This window comes from Centropristis striata, chromosome 1 (genome assembly GCF_030273125.1).
Source record: "Centropristis striata isolate RG_2023a ecotype Rhode Island chromosome 1, C.striata_1.0, whole genome shotgun sequence".
NCBI classification, from domain to species: Eukaryota; Metazoa; Chordata; class Actinopteri; order Perciformes; family Serranidae; genus Centropristis; species Centropristis striata.
Genome location: NC_081517.1, coordinates 31,806,748 through 31,828,820, shown reverse-complemented (window position 1 = coordinate 31,828,820; position 22,073 = coordinate 31,806,748). Strand labels below are relative to the sequence as shown.

The following is a 22,073-nucleotide window of genomic DNA, read 5'->3' as shown; positions in this document are numbered from 1 at the left end:
TAATGATTATGGCTTACATTTAAAGAAGACATAAAATTCAATGTCTCAAACTAAATTTAAATTACAAAAGACCAATTTAAAAAAAAGTATGTTTAATATGGAAATGTTGGCCTCTGAAAAGTATGTCCATCTATATGCACTCAATACTTGGTTGGGGCTATTTGACTTAATCTACAGGAAATGGACATGATATTTTAATGTATTGAGATGTACCTGTATATAAATAAATTTGGATGCAATCTTGTAAAATGCATATATATACACTCACTCAGATCCTGCATATTGGACATGTGCCACTTGGGCATGCTCCACAGGGTAGAGGTCAAAGCTGCCTCACTATTTTTAAACTGTGAGCCGAATAGCTGGAATGAAACCTGACACTTTGTTACTGTTTTAGTGTGTGTGTGTGTGTGTGTGTGTGTGTGTGTGTGTGTGTGCGTGTGCGTGTGTGTGTCCCTCACACTCTTGACGTTTCTAATGATACTTTTAGTTTAAGGTGATATACTGTGTTAAAGACATGTCACATATAGATGTCATTAGAAACCTCATGAGCAGGTGTCCAAACATCTACTAAGTCCACCCACACAGCCTGAAGATCCGTGAACAAGGATACAACTGTCAGACCCAGACAGCCTGGCAATGACGTGAAATATGACATGCTATTCCTGGCAGGATAGTCTTGATCTCAGTTCCCAAAGTGTGGTCCAAGGGGCTTTAATGGATCCTGCAATTAAACCAGGAGGTTCTGTTGGTTTCATACATCAGTGTGATGGAGTTTATGCAGTTGCTCGGTTCTGTTCCAAATGATGGACTAAGCCTATCCCAAAACTGCATATTGAGGTCACTGGATCAGTGCTGCAGACCTGTTTGCTGGGTCTGGGGGTAGGCTAGGAAATATAATAAAGTGTTAGGGGCCCTGTTGCTAGAGAGAGAGAGAGAGAGAGAGGTGGGGGAGTGGGGGTGAGGGGGGGAGAGGTGCTCAGTTCGCACGTCACATCTCGTCGTCTCTTTTGGGAAAGGGGGGGCAGAGGAGAGAACACAGGACTGGACAAGTGCGATTATCTGGCTCATAAAGAGACCAAAACAGACTCCAACTGGACACGAGGAACAGAGAAGCAGACTGCACCCTGAGCAGGATTATTTTTGCCTTTCTATTTAAACATCTTATCTTTTTAAAAAGGTGTTTTCATGCGCCAAAAGGAGGGTTTTATGCGTCATAAAGTCATTTTCCATGATTTGTTTTGACACTGGATTTTATAAATGATGGATGAGCCTCGTGACTTTTTTATCCTGATTTTTATTAGGCCCAGGATGGATTAATAACAGCAATATCTGTAGTTTTTCCGGAAACCATCGCTCATTTTTCGAGTTTTTTTACACACAGCCCTCTGTGTGTTTGGATGTCTCTCTGCACATCATTACTGCAAACTTTCTGACGCGTTTTGGAACTTTTTGTGCGCTTTCATACACCTCGAGCTGCACTGTAATCCAGCTTGCCTGATTTCTCAAGCGAATCATCAGTATCACATCTCGCTTGTGGCTGTACCTGAAATAGCAACACAGATAGCGCAACGCTTTTCGAAAACGGACTTCGGTGCCTCCTAAACTGGGGGCTGGCGCCTTTTATGTTATTTCTGCATCTGTTTTGAAGAGTTTCTCAACTCTGGACGACAACATTATCTACCATCTGAAATGCTGCCTCTGCCCCCTCTCTTGCTCCTCGTTTTACCCGCTGCGCTGTTTGTGGCCGCGCAAGGCGCCGGGGACCTCCAGGGTTTCACCTTTCACCCCGGTGGGAGCGCAGGTTTTGACCCAACAGGTATAGCACATGAGAGTATGAGTCAAATAAGAAGGCAGGACATCACTTCTGATCCTTATGCTTGACAAAGTCTTTGCATTGTTTTCAAATCTGCTCTATCATCGCCAATAACTATTATAGTTCAGGACATGAATCTTGTTTGCACATTGGCATTGCTGAGCATGACAGACTGCCATGCGTCTGTGCTGACATTTGCTTTCCAAATGCTTTTGCTTTTCGTGATTGAATTTTATTCTAATTTAGCAGTCGAATGATATTATCTACAATCTTTAAAAAATATAAGATGCAAAAACATTGTAAATATTCAGCCTTTAATAAATTAATTATTTGACAGATTTGCATTGTTTTTCAGACCTTTAAGTCAATTTTGACTCTGAAAAACAGAGCACACCAATTAACAAAATTATGTTTTTGAGTCGTTACCAAAAAGTAGTTTAGGAAACAAAGATGTCTCTTTTTTTGTATCTCACTCTAAATCTTGCAGGACTTTGTCAGGAGGTTTATTTTAAAAGTGTAACCTCATGGCTCACGAGTTAAAGGGACAGTTCACCCCAAATTAAAAGCATTTTCCCCTTTAGTGTAGTTCTATTAGTCACTTATGAGTTACAGAGTGTCTGAATTCTCCTAAAAAATAATGGAAGTATAATGGCCCTTTGCTTGTGGTGCTGAAAGCACCAAAAATAAATTTGACTCAAAAGAAAAATTCAAGAGCAATGTCTCTATCATGACCTGGTTTCTCATAATAATCCACAGACCCTGTTGTGGAACTATACGATAAAACGGCTCACAACAAGGTCTGTGGATTACTGACCAAGTAAAGTTAATGTTGTACTTGAGAGATGCAGACATCACAAAGACAGAAATCTCTTGGCAACTCACACCAAAACAACCTAGATTGACAAAAGCACTACAGGTAAGAGGGGAAAAATGCTTTTGATTTGGGGTGAACTGTCCCTTTAATCTGGTTGCGTCCTGCTCCAGTCCTGTGCTCAGGACCTGAACAGCTCAGGCTTACCTGTGGAAAGAGTTAAACTCAGGTCATATGTGGAGGTCCCACAGGGACACAGATAACACACACACTTTTCAGAGGGTCCTTGCATACACCATTGATATTTGATAGCCTGACCAGCTGAGAGGTCTCCTCACTGTTGAGAAATGCAAGTTTCATCAACAACCAGGGGATCAATGTCTTTGCTCTGCATATTGGTATAGATCTCCTGGCCTGCCTGGCTGTTGGAATGAGAAGTGCACAAATCATTTCATGGGCCATAGACAGCTACTGTCAAAAGTCTTAGGTATACATACAATTACAAGTGAAACAGTGGATTGTCAGGAATTTAGTTTTTGTTACCATGCCAAATATCTATCTTGAAAAGAGTCCCTCACAGCTGATGTAAAATCAACACAATGATTCATTATTATGTTCAGTTTGTGTTCTTTCTGCATACTCCTCAGTCCTGTGCTGACTTTGGCCGGCGGCACAAGGATTGCTGTCACATAACAAGATGGTACTACTTCTGAGGTCAATGCCAATATTTTTGCAAAAATGTTCTCAGGGTATAACGTCAGAACTCTGAGAAATATAAATTCATTTTCTATTCCCAGAGGTCTCTTTTCCCCATAGCGTTACTATTTCTTGCATTGTGGGTGGAGAGTTAGTGGGAGCTGATGTTACTGGAGATGGCTTCGATAGGCTTTGGGTTAAACTGTCAGACCTTTGACCCCTGGTCCCTTTAGCTCCGTGGAGCACCAAAACACACAGTCACAGAGACAGAAATGGGCTCTGACTCAGTATGGCGGCGATGATAGAAAGCTATGTGTCATCTCCTGTAGCCTATTAGTGTTCCCGTATTATACTGAAGCCTGGAACATACTGTACGACTTAAACTTTAATTGCAACAGTTGATGTTACCAGGAGGATCAGTTTTCTAGAGAATCCTTGCCATTCATACACATTGTGTTGTAGTTTGCTGGAGTCAAGGACTGAGCCTCATCAGCTTTACAGTTGTATGACAGTAATCTGGACCATTAGTTCCTTTGATTTGTCTCAGAATCACAGTGTAAAAATAGTGTATTTAGTTTAAAACTGTAACTGTAACAGTTTACTTTACACATCATCTATGGACACCTATAACAAACAGCAGTTATCGTTCAGTGTCAGGCTCTTGGTTCAGTGGTATCTGCCTACTATAATTAATTCTTTAAGTCTTCAAATAAATAACATTAGAAGTACATGCAGGCTCTGGTGCAGACTTATACATATGATATATATATTTATCAAATAATCATATAATCTGGAGAAAAAACGGCTCAAACTGTAACACTTTACTTAATGATTTGGGGGGAAATTAAATGAGTGATGAACAGACAGGCTTGTAATCTATTGCATTATTTTTATTTTATTCTTGACCTCAGTACTGCACTGCTAGGTCCAAAGTAGCTGCTAAATGAATCTGGAAATGAGACTGTTGTCAACAAATGGACTGATTATGCAGATATCTCTGTTTTGATTTATTTTCCTAAGTAATGTTTTTTGTGTGCAGTCCAGGTGATATCATTCAAACTGCTGTTTGGTTGCTTTGATAAGACATCTCAACTTTGCTAAATCATTTATTTTGTATTGTTTAATCCTGGGGGAAATACTCAAAAACTGTTCTTGCTAAATAACTTTCCACTTATGGTCCATTGTTGCCTAATACAGGATATGCTGATCGAAATAAAAGTATATCCATTGTTAATAGAGGACTATTTTAAAATATATTCCAGTCAATTCATTTTTATTGACCGGGACAGACAGAAAACTGAGGGAAAGAGAGAGAAGGGAAGTCAAGCAACAAGTGTCTCTGTCCAGAATAAAATAGGAGAGATTGATGTTTATAATAGTCTTTTTTTTCTTGTATGAGTCTTAATCACTAGGCTAACAGGGTACCCAGAATAATTCATATTGATAAACAGGCAGTTAATAATTGATGGAAAACTTTGTTTGTATTTTAAGAGAAATCATGTCCAGTGACTGGTGTTTGATTTTGTTTGAGAATTAATAGCTACATGCACACTCTCCGTCTTTGTTGCTCATTAAAAAGATTCATGGTGAATTCCCTGTTGAAACCAAAATAATGACAATTGCTCGGTATTGAGAAAATGAGCTGATATTTCCTTGTATCTGCTAAAAAAGGAGCAGTGAGCATATGTTATGCAAAAAGAAGTGCTCACTAGATAGATTGAGTTAAAGCTTAACTAAACAGTTGAGCTGCATTAAGGATTACCTCTAAAAACAAGCAAATGAAATAAAAATGGATATAATAACATTTCTTTTCTGACTCATGTAGACCCCTGCATGGTAGTGTATCCACCATGTATAAGTGAGTCGGACCGCTACAGCCTGGAGGCCCTGCGGAGCATCCACCAGATGATGGACGATGACCAAGATGGAGGGATTGAGGTTGAGGAGAGTGTGGAGGTACAAAACTCACGCTTCATGAAATGTTTACTCCATTTCCTTACTTTTTCTAAATCCTTGTGCATGTATGTTCTTGCAAGAGACAGACAGGGTAAAGCAGTACAACAACAGGTGTCCTGGCTGGTGGAAGAGTCAAATGTTGCTTCAAGGATAGCAACGGTATAACTTTGCTTTTGGCTCAGTGACAAAATTGGTTTGCACTAATAGAATACTGCAGCACTGGTGACCTTCATGGTCTGACTTAACAGTATAACTGCTCTTAATGTCTCCTGACTCCCGCTTTCCTTATTCTTAAGCCAGCTTGTTATAGTTGCCCGAAACAACAAAAAAACTCTTCTTACCATAGTGGTTTTATACATTCTGCAAAATAATGTCATTTATGTTTATGTTTATTAATTGCATGAATTCCATAAAAAACATGTTAAATAAATTACTACATATTAAGATTAAAAATTAAGCGCTAAAAATTATTTTGCAAAGCACGGTTTGATACATTTATCTGTTGCCTTTTGTAGACATATATTATATATTGCAGCTCCCAAATGTGGTTTGTTTCTACAAAAACATTTTGTGAATGAGCCCCCCCTGCCCCCAAATTTTTTTTCATCTAGTCATGTACGCAAGTGAGCACTTGTTTATCTCTGCATGTGGCTCGGTATGTGTGTGCGTGCCTGTTGTTTGGTCATGTGCAAGTGTGCCTTTGTGATTTAGTTTTTTTGGTGTGTGTTGAGTGAATCTGTATTTTGTCCACAGAGTGTGTGACTTTCAAGTTGTATGTGACATTGGTAGTAAACCCAGAATTCTAGAATGCCTTTGCCCTCTAGAATGCAGTGCAGGGATACAGTATCCAGGGGCTCGGGTTGCGGTTGCCATAGAGACTTTGGGTGGGGGGATGGGAGGGGGTGGCTGGGCCCATCTGAACAGCCCCAAGATTCCTCTCACCATCATATGAAGCCTCCGCTTACAGCCAAGGACACATGCCAAGACAGAACACACACACACACACACACACACACACACACACACACACACACACACACACACACAGACGTTTGCAGTGCTCTTATGCTTCTGCATGTATTCTAAATAAATACACACTCAAAACACCCACTCCTCATTCCTAGATTGAAATCCAAGGACATGACACACTGCAACACAACATTCACCCAATATATTCTGGACTGGGCAGTTTGGCTGAGCTAATGTTGTGTGGTCTTGTGACCACTAACCTTGCTCTTTAACCCCTTATCATTGTGCCCCCTTTTATTGAGAATTAGGGGTTGTGGGCAGTGCATTTTTAGGTGGAGATAGCTAGGAACCTGAAGATTAATTTGAGATGCAGCTCAGCACTGTGTCAAGGTGCTCTGGTCATAAATTAATTAATTAATCAAATTATTAAACCAATTGTGTATAAGACTTCACATTGATGTTTGGCTTTCTAAAGTCAATTTTCATGCTCAACTTATGCCCCATAAATTGTTGCAGCAAGTTTTAGGTTGATGCTTTTTTTTAGTTCAAGAATTGAAAATCAGCCAAGAAACCCCTCCAGATTATTACATCAACACACCAAGACCTTTGGAACAAAAATGAAAAATCCATGTGATTTAGTTTAAAAAATGTTTGACATTTTGGAGATTTATGTATTTTCGGTGATTGGACTTCTGTTGTGTAAGCTGCTAAAAAACCTCCTTATTGTCAATGCAACGAGGAAAGCTACAGGCTCTAAAAGAAAAGGAAACAACCAAAAAATTAATTAAAAACCAAGGGGTTAAAAGATGCATCTGATGTTATTTGCATTTATTTTTCACTTTGTCCTCATGACCCTCTCTGTCTGCAGTTCATCATTGAGGACATGAAGCAGCAGCAGACCAACAAACACTCACACCTGCACAGAGAAGACCAACACATCACAATTGAGGAGCTCTGGAGGGGCTGGAAGTCGTCTGAAGGTGTGTGTGTGTGTGTGTGTGTGTATGAGAGATTGTTTGTCCCAAGGTGTCAAGCTCTACTTTGTCTCACTTTGTCTTATGTCCTTGTCTCACTTCTCAGTACATAATTGGACTCAAGATGACGTGCTTCGCTGGCTGAAGGACTTTGTTGAGTTGCCCCAGTATGAACGGAACTTTAAGGACTTTAGGGTCAATGGAAACACACTTCCCAGGTGCGGTGGTGCTATTATGTAGTCAGCTAGACTTTAGCTGCATTCCATTCCAGACATCCAACAGCCTGTTGAATTTATATTGAAAGTGTGATAGCAATTCCTCAGAACTTATTGGATAATTCTTGGCCGCATTTCGCCTCCCTGTAATGTTCTTTTTGGTTAAAGCACAACAGCAACGTATTCAGAGCACAATGCCAGCTGCACCATGAGTAGCTACTGTACTCAACTGTTGGTTATGTTACTTATTTTCTAACTACAGCAGCTAATATTAGCACTGATGACTAACATTTATTGTAATATAGAAGACACAACACAGAGCTGTAATATTAGATTGGCTAACATATAGCTATGCTAACCAAACCCACGCAAGTTTGGCAGCTTGCTAGTAGTTATAAGGTGAACGAATACATGTTTAATTTCATTGTATTTGTGATTTTTTTAAGCATTGGTGTGGGTAACTCAACCACTTACTGTAAATAGTAACAGTAGTTACAATGACGAGGTAAAATAATCTGGTTTGTCAATTTCTGGCTAACTGATTACCATTGTTCAGTTATAGTTCCCTTGGAAGGGAGTATTTTTTGCCTGCTATGGTTTGCTTAACATGGCGAACACCCTATGTAATTCACTTTGCAGGGAACTGGTAAGTGACCGGAACACACCATTAGTTTGCAGTTGTTGTGAAAAGTCATATCAACATACTCTGACACCTGTGTGCAGGATTGCAGCCAATGAGCCTTCATTCCTGAGTGGCCATCTGAGGGTTCAGGACCAGAGAGACAAACAGAAGCTCAACATCAAAGCTCTGGATGTTGTTCTGTTTGGACCACCCACACGTAAGGACAAGTCCTCACCCTATTCCTCCTTCCTACTCTTATGCCTCTTATGACATTTCTGCCTACTTGCCTCTTAAGTTTGAATACCTATGAACTCTCCCAGTTTCCTCAGACTATTTTCAGTATTTAAATGACAACTATTAACACGCTCCCATTGTGTTGTTTATCCATGAAAGCTCCTGTGTGAGTTTAAATGGTCTATAACATTTGTCAATCGAAATGTGCAAGATTTTAGTCTGTGTTGCTAGCTTTATGTGTAAATTAAATTATGCTTTAGTATTCCATAATTTAAGATGCATTTTTGATCCATTCACCATTCATAATCATGACCTTCCATTCAACCACAGGTCCCCCTCATAACTACATGAAAGACTTGCTGCTCATTGTATCAGTGGTAATGGGAGTTGGAGGCTGCTGGTTTGCCCAGGCCCAGAACAAAGCCAGTAAAGTCCATATTGCCAGGATGATGAAAGATTTGGAAAGTCTCCAGAGGGCTGAACAGAGCCTCACAGATCTGCAGGAACAGTAAGTATTACATTATCAGTGTCACACTTACCGGACATTACTGAATTGACTTTGTTTTGTTTGACTTGCAACACCAACATTTCATTTTCTCAGACTGGAGCGAGCACAGGAAGAAAAACGTAACGTCGCCGAGGAGAAACAGAACCTGGAGGACAAGATGAGGGATGAAATCATGGGGGCGCAGGAGGAGGCTTACCGCCTGCACGAGCTGAGGCAGGGAGCTGTCACTGAGCTCAGCCGCCTCCGATATGCAGAAGAAGAGCTGGAGCAGGTAGTCACACAGCTAGAGGAATGCTGCACTAGATGGTTATCATCCTTGCTATAGTTTGAAATGTTAGTTAACGTTAGTTGAAGCTTTAACAGCAGTTTGATATTATTCTGGATACTGATCTCTAACATTTGACTGGTGTCATCTCCTCAGATCCGCGGAGCACTGAAACAGGCAGAGAAGGACATGCAGGCTAGCTGGAATGCCTCAGAGGGCCTCCAGCTGTGGTTGCAGCTGACACATGAGGTAGAGGTCCAGTACTACAATGTCAAGAAGCACAGAGCAGAACTACAGCTGGGCAGTGCCAAGGAAGAGGTAATTGTGGTACAAAGCATGGCAAGCCAGCTGCTAAATGAGTACAATTTTACAACTTATTGCTTCATCCACACACTCTTGTCACAGTGTAGTAAAGCGTGTTGCTTTTCAACTTTTGACAACTTTGTTCGGCTAATTTTATTGAATCCAGTCTAACATTAAAGCATCGTGAAATTAGCTTGCTAGCTAACTAGCAAGGTCTAATGGCTCCTCACTCCCGAACACAAGGAGACTAATTTGGCAGCATCACCGTACTTCGGCAGCTCCAGAGACAGACAAGCCACTTAGCTAAATAGCCAGCTGTCCATCTGCAAACTAATAAACGTCACAGTCACCATTTTCTTTTGTCAAATGATCACAGAAAAGTGTTCAATGTACATTGTATTTCTATGGGGGAAACATGACACATGACATCAAAACATACTGGTGATTTTTTGTGTGACTGCACTGGATGCATAAGAAAGTAATGTGTAAAGATGTGTTTAGAATTTTTAACTAAAACTATCAGCTGATACGTATCTATAATCTCAGGCAGAGAGAATAAAGAAGAAGAGGAGTTCTGTTTTTGGGACTCTCCATGTTGCCCACAGCTCCTCTCTCGATCAAGTTGACCAGAAGATCTTGGAGGCAAAGTGAGTCACAACATTTCCTGTGTAAGTTTGTTTGTGTCTGTCGCAGTCAATATGTAACATACATCACAAAGGTCTTTGTGTATCCCAAAGGAATGCCTTGTCTGAAGTAACAGCCTGCCTAAGGGAGCGCCTCCATCGCTGGCAGCAAATCGAGCGCCTCTGTGGCTTCCCTATTATTAGGAATCCTGGACTAGCAAATCTCACTGCCCAGCTCTACTCAGACTCAATCGCCCTGGGACTTCCCAGAGTACCCCAACCATCTTGTTCATGCCACAGCTCCCTCCAAGGATCTATTGAGGATCTGTTAGAGGAGTCTCCAATCTTACAACAGATGTCAGGTAAGTAACAGCGATTATGACTTTTTATGCTTTTTTTGGAGACCCCCATTAGTGTGTGACTGTGTAGACCATGGCATATGATTCAGTCAATAAAACAGCAAATTTAGCAAATGTGTTCAGTGAGTAAAATAATTAATCTGAACCCTGTGAATTCATTGCACTACAAGTGTCGTGGTTTGCTTACAGTTATGAACCATGAGTCAATGGAACAAGTAAAACCCTTTTTTTTCTAAACAGAACTGTGTGAAGCTATTGTCCTGTTAGCTGAGTTAACAATGCTGCTCACAGAAACTAAGCAAGCTTGCTAACTGAAACATATTCAGGTGGCAAGCTCAGAGCTAGCTTTTCTTTTCCTTCTTCAATAATCCTTGACAGGAAAACAGTAGAGAGAAAATGGACCACAGCTTGAAAAGCTATCGTGACTGAATGGACTCGCATGTTACGGCTGGCTAACATGTTACTGGTTAGCTGCAGTTTACTGAAAAGCCCTGCAAGTAGTCTTTATGTCGCCTAGCTTCTAGAGCCATGCGCTGTGCCAGTTTCTGTTGTTACCAGAGCTTAAAGTTCATAAACCAGGGTTACATATTAATCACTGAGCCACTATGTTAAGTTTTTTTATGGGTTTATTTGTTTTTCTGATTGGTTCTTATTTGGCCTTCCTCCAATTTCAGCTCCACCACTAAAACGCTCCCCACGAACACGGGGATCCACCATATGTCGGTCACGTCGCCCTGGCGTGATCCCACAGCCACCGGCTACCATGATCTCTCAGGACCCCGACCTACTAATCCCAATCAGAGCCCCATACCCTTGCGAGGAAGAGGGGCTCTTCCTGAAAACTCTCAAGAAACAGTATGTCTTTCTGCCCACAACTTTCAGAGGCCAATTTGTTTTTAAACACTATTCATGATAAACAACTCTCTATCAGGGATACAGCCTTTGCTAATTCTTTCTTCTCCTGTCCTTTCCTTTCCTTTCCCTATTCTTCCTTTCATTTCTCTCACTAATAGAGACTCCCAAGAGAAGTACACAGACACAGAATATATGACTTCAGCTTCTCTGAGCAAAATGTTCCCTAGTACTACAGTTGACACTTCCTCGCAAAAGATCTATCATGATGAAACTGAGCTGTTTCCAGACAGCTCCATTACAAAGCCATTAAGTAAAGACATAGAAGCTGTAGTTGAATCTCCAGTCCGCAAAACTACTGTAGAAGAGCTTGAATCTTGTGTAGATGTTTCCAGCAGAAAGATGGCAAAGGAAAAAGTGGTGGATACTTCCATGGAAACCCCTTCTTTGAAGATGTTCAAAGAAGAGTCTTTGATAGAAGCTACATCCAGGAAGATATCCAAAGACAGGAATGAAGTTCCCATGGATATTGCAGTTAGAAAGGTGCTTTCTAATGAGTTGGATACAGAATTTCCATCCAGGAAAGTAGAGAGAGATACAGTTGGGGATTTGATGGACACTTCTTCAAGGAATGTATACAGAGAAAGAAGTGATTTACCTCTGGATGTGAGAAAGATGATTTGGAATGAAATGGAAGCAAAAAAAGATGTTGCACCTAGGAAGATATCAAGAGATATGATGGGGGCTTCAATGGACAGCGCCTCAAGAAAGTTGATACGTGATGATGTCGAGTTTCCGTTTGACTCAGTATCCAAAAGGATTACAAGAGATGCAATGGGAACATCCCTGGACACAGGTTCTAGAAAGCTTCCTTGGAATAAAGGAGACTGCCAGCTTGATTCCTCTGTGAGGGCATTAGCAATGGACAAAATGGTTGAAGCGGCTAGAACACCACCAAGAAAGATATCTAGAGATGAGCTTGAGTATTCTGCTGATGCTTCCATTAAAATGCTATCCAGAGAAAGATTAGAAGCACTCATGGATACTTCACCCTCTACAGAGAAGCAAGAGTTCGGTTTAGAACCGTCACCAAGTAGGAGGATACTGAGAGATGAACTTGAGATTTCGGCTGGTTCTCTCAGAAGGAGAATACCAAGAATGCCAAGAGATGACCTTGACACTTCGATAGACACTCCCACAGGGAAATCCTCCTGGGACAGAGTTGAGGTTTCAGCGGAAATACCTGAACAATCAGTTCTGAGTGAGGAGTTGGGAGCATTCGAATCAAGTTCATCTCCAGGTCAAATTGGACAGCCGGACCTTACGGCAACGTCACAGGTGCCATGGAAGTCGTCATCAGACCTTTTCACTGGCCCACTGAGCCAGCTTGTGTATGATGGAATCCTTGAGAAGTCCTGCCACTCCGTGGCTACATCCCCAACCAGCCTGTCTGCCTCAACACCCAACCTGCCCCACAGTAGGCTGCAAGCTGAGGTGGAGCCACCATTGCCACCACCAAGGGTCGCCTTCAAATCTCAAGCATCGCCCTCTGAGACTAGAGATGAGAAGAGCAAGCATAAGGAAAAGAGCAAGAAATCCTTAAAGCTCAAAAATCCGTTTAAAAAGAAAACTGAATCTTCTCCAGAGAAGGTTCAAAGTGGCCTTCAGAAACTCTGACTATCAACTGAGAAATTCCTCTTATTTTCTTTTTCTCAATATTTTATTGGATCAGATAATGAAAAAGTTTTAGAACCTCATTGATGATAGCTCGTACGGAAAGCTGAAGCTGATTTATTTTCTGTTATTAAGTCTTATCTAGACATATGGTTGATACCATATATTACTTTAGATGCATATTTTTTGTGGCTTTGCCTATGGTTGAAGGATTGAATGATGTTAAACTGATGCAACTGTTTTGTATAACAGAGGCAATGCTTGAATTCAGTTTAAACCTCAATTGAGGACATTTATTTGCAGTAGAAAGAAAGCAATGCATTTTTTTCTGACAGAAATGTATTTTAATATAGTGATGTCCCAATCACATTTTCCCCCAATCCCAATTTCAATTATGAATCAGTCTATTCTGACATTTTCTATACAGCTACATGTTCTTAACAATTAGTAAGGTCATTTAAAGGTCCTGAAAACCTATTTTGTCAATAACACTCTCACTGTGAATAGTCCCACATTAACACACAATTTTCTGACAGAGTTAGACCTATTTTGTTTATTTACCATGACAGATGTGTGTGTGTAAGTGCTTCTCTCCACTTGGAAAAGTGTGATGTAATATATTTCCAAGCACCAATTTGAATTTGATGACAGCTGTGGGGTAATTTCATCATCAAATTGTAAAACTTGACCGACACAGTCCTGATGATGGAGGTTAGCTGAGTTTTTTTTTAATGTTTAGACTTAATAAAAATATATAGGGATGTTATTTTCTTAACTTTGGTTGATGCTTTTTTAGTCTTTATTTATTGTTACTCAGGATTTAAAACAACTTATCAGGGGCCTTAATTATGTTTGACAGCTGAAATTGTCTGCACTAGGAAAATCTAGACTTCAGCAAATATTAATTTATTTTATAACCAAAAAAAGTGGTAAGGAAGGAAATAGAAATCATCTTAATTATTTAATATAATATTTTGTATAGATTATCAAATAATGCTTTGTATATTTATGGTAGAGCTTTGTCTGTGTTGATCTGTTGTTTCAGGAAGCTATGGGCAAGGTTTAGACAGCCAATTTTCAATCAACATCAGCACTTTTAAGTTAACTTGCAAAACAATGCTAAAATAGACAAAAAATAACTTTTTTAAAGCATTGTTCTCAGATGCCCATGCTGTCATAATTGAAACTATACTTTTGATTTATTTTCTGTGCTTGGGTCAACCTTAACATAGCCAATACTGACCTATTTATAGAAGCACTTGTCCTGATCCTGTGGATCAGCCTTGGACAACCATGTTTTATTGAAAATGTTCTGCTTTGATTTGCCAATTGCTCATGAACATGCTTTCTTGCTAGCTGTTTTTTTTTTTCAAAATCACTGCATTGAATTGCATATTTTGAATGCTGTAATTGTTGATTTGATTTATGTCTCTTTTATTGTTTACAGGCAAATATGCCTTGAGTAGTTTATTTGAATTTAAATTATTCAGAAATTAATTTTCATTTATTTGAAATTTTCTCACTGGTAATTTTATTTTATTTTTATTTTTTTTGTTTAAGGAAGTGTAAGGAAAATATAAATACAATGCTTTCCCTTGTCTTGCACAAGGATAAACGTTTATTTGTAATATGAATGTAAGATGTCGTAGGCTGGTGTTATCTGATGATTTAATAACAAGAGGCGATAGAAGAAATAAACAAGGAGGTGAAATTAGTAAATACTGTGCTTTGTTGTACAATAAAAACCTAAACTTTGCCAGCTTGGATTTGTTGTTATTGTCAGCATCATAAAATACATCAAACTGACCATAAAACATTTGGGACAGCTCAGCTAAACTTGTTCTGACATTTTGGTGTGGTTCTCCCCTTCATGTCCACTAGAGGTCAGGAGAGGGCCCAGCAATTTGCAACCCCACCAAAACCTTCAGCCGGACACTAATCTGCAGCTTCACTCTTTCTATCATGCTGAGCTCTGCAGCTTAATGAGGGGCTGTTTGTCTCTGTGGGTTTCCTGTAAAGCTATGTGGTTGCGGTTTACTTCATTGTGCACTCTGTCTTGTCTTGTAACTGTTAATAAACTGCCTGCATGATAATGAAAAAGAATATGTAAGAAAACAAAATGCATCTATTAAGACTATTGTTAATGTCACTGATATCATGGGTGATAACTTCTATTAATGGTCAATCATTCAAGCATCTCATCGCATAATTATATTATATAGGCTCATTTTCTGTTACTTTTTAATCAATATTTATACTATTCATACATAATATATATACACACACACACACACATATATATATATTTAATTAATATATATTTAATATATTAAAAATAGAATGTACTAACTCATCATTTATAAAGATTTATGTAATATATGCTAAATAATAATACAAATTAATTACATTCAACCCAATATAGTTATAAGGCTAATAACAAAGATTATAAGTTTCACTTTATTCAAAATATCATTGCATTATTATTACTACAGTATTATTAATGATAAAATAGGATGGTATTGTGTTATCACAACAGTCCAAAGACAAATGAGAAAACTGTATTCTGAATTTATATCCATCACTTGTGTCATGAAGTTGGCTTTACAATGATCAAATAATAAATAAAATTAACTTAAATACTATAAATTGAAGCAAAAGTATTTACTAGCAATTTGCAGTTCAGAAACAAGTTTAGAAATACAAATTTGGCAGGTGCATTGTTTTAAAATGTAATATTATCACAAGTAAAGAAGCAAATATAGTGAGAAACCGCCATGAAATACACTTTCGACATGTTAAACAGAATATCTCATTCTTAATACAAACTCATCTCAATAAAACCACATGTAAATCAGCTGGAATGCCTAACATGATGATGAAGTTAGAATAAGAAAAGTACATTTAAAACAGTTTGTGAAAATGTATTTTCTGTAAAACAGAAAAAAGAGACAATTTTCTTGTTGATTTAACAGATCATACGCTCACTCATTTGGGTCAGCAGGGTCTTAAACCACAGGATAAACTAAACAGAACAGAAAAACCAGAGGAAATGATGAGTAAAACCGTAACTTGAGCTAGTTTTTTCTGCTTTCGGTCTGTCTAAAGCAAATGTGCGTGTTCTGTCCGTCCTCTGTCTATCGGTGCGTTTGTGCATCCTTAGCCCGGAAGACAACTCGTGTGAGACACAGATCTTCATCCTGAGAAACAATTTGACATTTTTAAGTTAAAAGCATTATGTTCAATGATTCAATTCGTGACTCTGACATTTTTAAAACAAGACAAAGAGATGCAGTAGCTGCTGAAAGTGTCAGATTGTGATTAATACTATGTAGAGTCAGTAAGAATACCAAATTCTTAGTGTTCATACCTGATCCCAACTTGTTTTTCCTGTGGTGTCTGGTCTTTTCTGGAGAACTTGAGGTTCCTGAGCTGAAAAAATAAATAGAGCATCATTACAAAGCAGCAGCTGACTACACGTTTGTAAATAAAGTGATCAGACAACAGCTTCCCTAATGTTTAAATCATGGATTCAACATAATTTAAAATTCAAAAAACACAACTGTGAGATAATTGTACCTGTTTTCTGAGAGAAGTGATACAGCAAAATAAAGGAGATGAAGGAGGAGAGAATAGTGAAGGCTGGAGCAAACACCACCATCCAGGACACTGTTGGTGCAGAGTCAGGGTTTGGGCTGGAATCTGTATCACATACACATGTGGATTACTCTACTGAACATCTGTATTGCTCTGTTGCTGCCCTTTACCATCTCACACTCATCTTACAGTTTAATTTTAACTAAAATAAAAAATCAAATTCGTTTTTTGAAACATGGCTCATTTGCAATTTTATGTCAGCTATAGGGAGAAATCTGGAGCCTCTTATTCTATATGTTCTGGTTTCTCAAATGCAATTTTTCCACAAATTAAGGACACTTAGAAAGTTCAATGTGGAAAATATTGTACTTTAAAAACAGCTCCCAGCCGATTCAAGCCTAAAAGGTCTTTGGAATCAGGATGAATCACATATTTTATTTATGACTGTATATGTTAATCATCACACATGATTTTGTATGTTTGACTAAACATCATGATCATTCACAAACTTTAATGGATTTTATTTTTTAAAAGCACATGTGCATAATATGTAGGAATACTGTATAATTTAGATTGACAGTCATAAAAATCTAGAATTCATAGAATCAGAGAAGTCATAGAATCTAGAATACTTACTGAATATGATCCTTGTGACATTGCCATATGTGTTAATATATCTCTGAGCAATGTATTCTTTGTCTTCCACTATACTTTTTCCAGTTCCACAGTAGTAGAGACCCTCATCAGACATGGTGATGTTCGTGATGAACAGGTCATAGGAATCAGAAGAAAAGTTTCTCACAATCTCAAAACGCGGGCGAATCTGAGGATTATAATCATGGTCTTTGTTGATGTTGAATAGATCAAGTTTTACTTTAAGAACAAGAGGAGGTTGGTTCTCATGAGAACAGTTCCTGTACCACACTATGTATACTCCAGTTGATAATTTGCAGTCGCAGTAGAGAGTGATGTTGTCTCCTGGTCTGACTGACACCTCCAACACTGATCCAGAAATTGAATCATTACTGCAGGAAACAACTCCTGGAATACAAACACAATTGGAAAAAACATTGAAATGTGAAAACTGTTACAGGAGTTCACATGACAGCAGGTGTCCTGCTCAACACAACAGCAATAACAATAACAATCTAAATATGAGTGATTCTCAAAAAGCAATTTAGCAACTGTCATTAAATCATTCAAAATTCATATCTAAAGAATTACCTAAGAGAGCGAACAGAAATATGTGCAGCCTGTCCATGTGTGATGCTGGCCAGCGTCTTTCTCACAGATATAATGCCCCGCGCAGACTTTTCAGTCAAAGGAAGTATAAGTGGTGATTGGCAAATGAAGTGGAAAATTCTCTTCTGTGGTTGTGTTCTGTTGGCGTGAAGACGTGGTATCTTGCTTTTGATGTTTTCTAAGCTATGGGCAAGGTTTAGACAGCTTCTTTTTTCCCCTTTTTTAAACTTAAATTTTCAATCAACATCAGCACTTTTAAGGAATTGTTACCCTGCAAAACATTGCTGAAATGGACACAAAAAACTTTTAAAAAACATTGTTCTCAGATGCCCATTCTGTCATAAATTGAAACTATTTTTGATTTATTTTCTGTGCTTGGGTCAACCCTAACATAGCCAATACTGACCTATTTATAATAGCACCTGTCCTGATCCTGTGGATCAGCCTTGGACAACCACGTTTTATTGAAAATCTTCTGCTTTGATTTGCCAATTGCTCATGAACATGTTTTCTTGCTAGCTGTTTTTTTTTTTTTCAAAATCACTGCATTGAGTTGCATATTTTGAATGCTGTAATTGTTGATTTGATTTATGTTTCTTTTATTGTTTACAGGCAAATCTGCCTTGAATAGTTTTTAATCTGAATTTCAATTATTCAGAAATGAATTTTAACTGATATTAAATTTTCTCACTGGTAAAAGATATTTTATGTATTTTTTTTGTTTAAGAAAGTGTAAGGAAAATATAAATACAATGCTTTCCCTTGTCTTGCACAAGGATAAAAGTTTATTTGTAATATGAATGTAAGATGTCGTAACAAGAGGTGATAGAAGAAATAAACAAGGAGGTGAAATTAGTAAATAGTGTGCTTTGTTGTACAATAAAAACCTAAACTTTGCCAGCTTGGATTTGTTGTTATTGTCAGCATCATAAAATACATCAAACTGACCATAAAACATTTGGGACAGCTCAGCTAAACTTGTTCTGACATTTTGGTGTGGTTCTCCCCTTCATGTCCACTAGAGGTCAGGAGAGGGCCCAGCAATTTGCAACCCCACCAAAACCTTCAGCCGGACACTAATCTGCAGCTTCACTCTTTCTATCATGCTGAGCTCTGCAGCTTAATGAGGGGCTGTTTGTCTCTGTGGGTTTCCTGTAAAGCTATGTGGTTGCGGTTTACTTCATTGTGCACTCTGTCTTGTCTTGTAACTGTTAATAAACTGCCTGCATGAAAATGAAAAAGAATATGTAAGAAAACAAAATGCATCTATTAAGACTATAGTTTATGTCACTAAAATCATGGAAAATTAATTGATAAATTCCATTGTTGGCTGTAAGTGATCACATCGCATAAATAGTCCCAAATATATTTAAATAAAATAATAGCTTTAATGCAATCACATTAAATAATTATAAAATAATATTATATTATATTATATAGGCTCATATTCTGCTACTTTTTAATCAAATTTTATACTATACATAAACAATACACCTATATAAATACATATATATATATAAATACATACATACATATATATACATACATATATATATAATTAAAAAATATATATTTAATATATTAAAAAATATAATGTGCTAACTTATATAGATTTATGTTATATATGCTAAATAATAATACAAATTCATTAAATGTAGCCCAATATAGTAAAAGGGCTAATAACAAAGATAATAAGTTTCACTTTATTCAAAATATTATTGCATTATTATTACTACAGTACTATTAATGACAAAATAGGATGGTATTGTGTTATCACAACAGTCCAAAGACAAATGAGAAAACTGTATTCTGAATTTACATCCATCACTTGTGTCATAAAGTTAGCTTTACAATGATCAAATAATAAAAATATAAAAAAATATTTATATACAAATTTGATTGTTTTCTGAAATGCTGAACTTTTCTGAAGTTTATTACAATGTGATATGTTTTTACATGCATTATTTTGATCAGCATTTATATAATTTATGCAATGATGTGACACATACATAAATAAATGGAAACTCTATATACTGTAAATTGAAGCAAAAGTCTTTACTAGCAATTTGCAGTTCAGAAACAAGTTTAGAAACAAATTTGGCAGGTGCATGGTTTTAAAATGTAATATTATCACAAGTAAAGAAGCAAATATAGTGAGAAATTTCCATGAAATACGTGTTCTACATGTTAAACAGAATATCTAATTCTTAATACAAACTCATCTAAATAAAACAACATGTAAATCAGCTGGAATGCCTAACATGATGATGAAGTTAGAATAATAAAAGTAAATTTAAAACAGTTTGTGAAAATGTATAAAACAGAAAAAAGAAACAATCATTTTCTGGTTGATTTAATAAATCTTACGCTCACTCATCTGGGTCAGCAGGGTCTTAAACCACAGGGTAAATTAAATGGAACAGAAAAACCAGAGGAAATGAGGAGTAAAACTGGAATTTGAACTTTCTGCTTTCGGTCTGTCTAAAGCAAATGTGCGTGTTCTGTCTGTCCTCTGTCTATCGGTGCGTTTGTCCATCCTTAGCCCGGAAGACAACTCGTGTGAGGCACAGATCTTCATCCTGAGGAACAATTTGACATTTTTAAGTTAAAAGCATTATGTTCAACGATTAAATTTGTGACAAGAGATGCAGTAGCTGCTGAAAGTGTCAGATTGTGATTAATACTATGTAGAGTCAGTAAGAATACCAAATTCTTAGTGTTCATACCTGATCCCAACTTGTTTTTCCTGTGGTGTCCGGTCTTTTCTGGAGTACTTGAGGTTCCTGAGCTGCAAAAATAAATAGAGCATCATTACAAAGCAGCAGCTAACTACACGTTTGTAAATAAAGTGATCAGACAACAGCTTCCTTAATGTTTAAATCATTGATTCAACATAATTTGAAAGCAAAAAAACACAACTGTGAGATAATTGTACCTGCTTTCTGACAGACGTGATACAGCAAAATAAAGGAGATGAAGGAGGAGAGAATAGTGAAGGCTGGAGCAAACACCACCATCCAGGACACTGTTGGTGCAGAGTCAGGGTTTGGGCTGGAATCTGTATCACATACACATGTGGATTAGTCTACTGAACATCTGTATTGCTCTGTTGCTGCCCTTTTCCATCTCACACTCATCTTACAGGTTAATTTTATCTAAAAAAAAAAAAAATCTGAATTAGTTTTTTGAAACATGGCTCATTTGTGATTTTATGTTGGCAATAGGGAGAAATCTGGAGCCTCTTATTCCATATGTTCTGGTTTCTCAAATGTAATTTTTTCCCACAAATTAAGGACACTTAGAAAGCTCAATGTGGAAAATATTGCACTTTAAAATCCCAGCCGATTCTTTGGAATAAGGATGAATCTCGTATTTTATTTGTGACTGTATACATTAGTTATCACAACATGATTCTATCCCTCAAACCGTATGAGCAATTTTGTATGTTGGACTAAACATCATGATCATTCACAAACTTTGATGGATTTAAAAATGTGCATAATATGTAGTAATACTGCATAATTTATATTGACATCAAAATAGAAGTCATAGAATCTAGAATACTTACTGAATATGATCCTTGTTGTGACGTTGCCATATGTGTAAAGCTGTCTCAAAGTTATGTGTTCTTTGTCCTCCACTGTACTCCTTTCAGTTCCACAGTAGTAGAGGCCCTCATCAGACATGGTGATGTTCGTGATGAACAGGTCATAGGATTCAGATGAATAGTTTCTCACAAACACAAAACGCGGGAGAATCTGAGGATTAAAATAATTGTCTGGCAAGTTTTTTCGCTCACGTTTTACGTTAAGAACAAGAGAAGGTTGGTTCTCATGAGAACAGTTCCTGTTCCACACTATGTATACTCCAGTTGATAATTTGCAGTCACAGTAGAGAGTGATGTCGTCTCCTGGTCTGACTGACACCTCCAACACTGATCCAGAAATTGAATCATTACTGCAGGAAACAACTCCTGGAATACAAACACAATTGGAAAAACATTGAAATGTGAAAACTGTTACAGGAGTTCACATGACAGCAGGTGTCCTGCTCAACAGAACAGCAATAACAATCTAAATATATGTTATTCTCAAAAAGAAACTTAACAACTGTCATTAAATCATTCGAAATTCCTATCTAAAGAATTACCCAAGAGAGCGAACAGAAATATGTACAGCCTGTCCATGTGTGATGCTGGCCAGCGTCTTTCTCACAGATATAATGCCCCGCGCAGACTTTTCAGTCAAAGGAAGTATAAGTGGTGATTGGCCAATGAAGTCAAAAATTCTCTTCTGTGGTTGTGTTCTATTGGTGTGAAGACGTGGTATCTTGCTTTTGATGTTTTTGACGTGATCACGTT

The 22,073-nt window shown here is 37.8% G+C and overlaps 1 protein-coding gene across 1 annotated transcript; it reads left to right on the top strand.

The window, feature by feature from the left end:
* Window positions 1-1,280: 1,280 nt before the first annotated feature.
* Window positions 1,281-13,543, top strand: stim2a (tromal interaction molecule 2a). The gene is made up of 13 exons (XM_059327461.1): window positions 1,281-1,792; window positions 5,149-5,279; window positions 7,117-7,228; window positions 7,329-7,440; window positions 8,161-8,276; window positions 8,624-8,801; window positions 8,895-9,072; window positions 9,223-9,384; window positions 9,916-10,016; window positions 10,107-10,349; window positions 10,841-10,851; window positions 11,026-11,206; window positions 11,365-13,543. Exons 1-13 carry the CDS (start codon window positions 1,693-1,695, stop codon window positions 12,878-12,880), a joined length of 3,141 nt encoding a protein of 1,046 aa, XP_059183444.1. The 5' UTR covers window positions 1,281-1,692; the 3' UTR covers window positions 12,881-13,543.
* Window positions 13,544-22,073: the final 8,530 nt, after the last annotated feature.

Excerpts from the sequence above, each read along its gene's own strand:
- stim2a (XM_059327461.1), top strand. The coding sequence starts at position 1,693 with ATGCTGCCTCTGCCCCCTCTCTTGCTCCTCGTTTTACCCGCTGCGCTG. Across the intron at positions 9,073-9,222 it reads CAGAAGAAGAGCTGGAGCAG|ATCCGCGGAGCACTGAAACA; the intron begins GTAGTCACACAG and ends TCATCTCCTCAG. Across the intron at positions 10,017-10,106 it reads CAGAAGATCTTGGAGGCAAA|GAATGCCTTGTCTGAAGTAA; the intron begins GTGAGTCACAAC and ends TGTATCCCAAAG.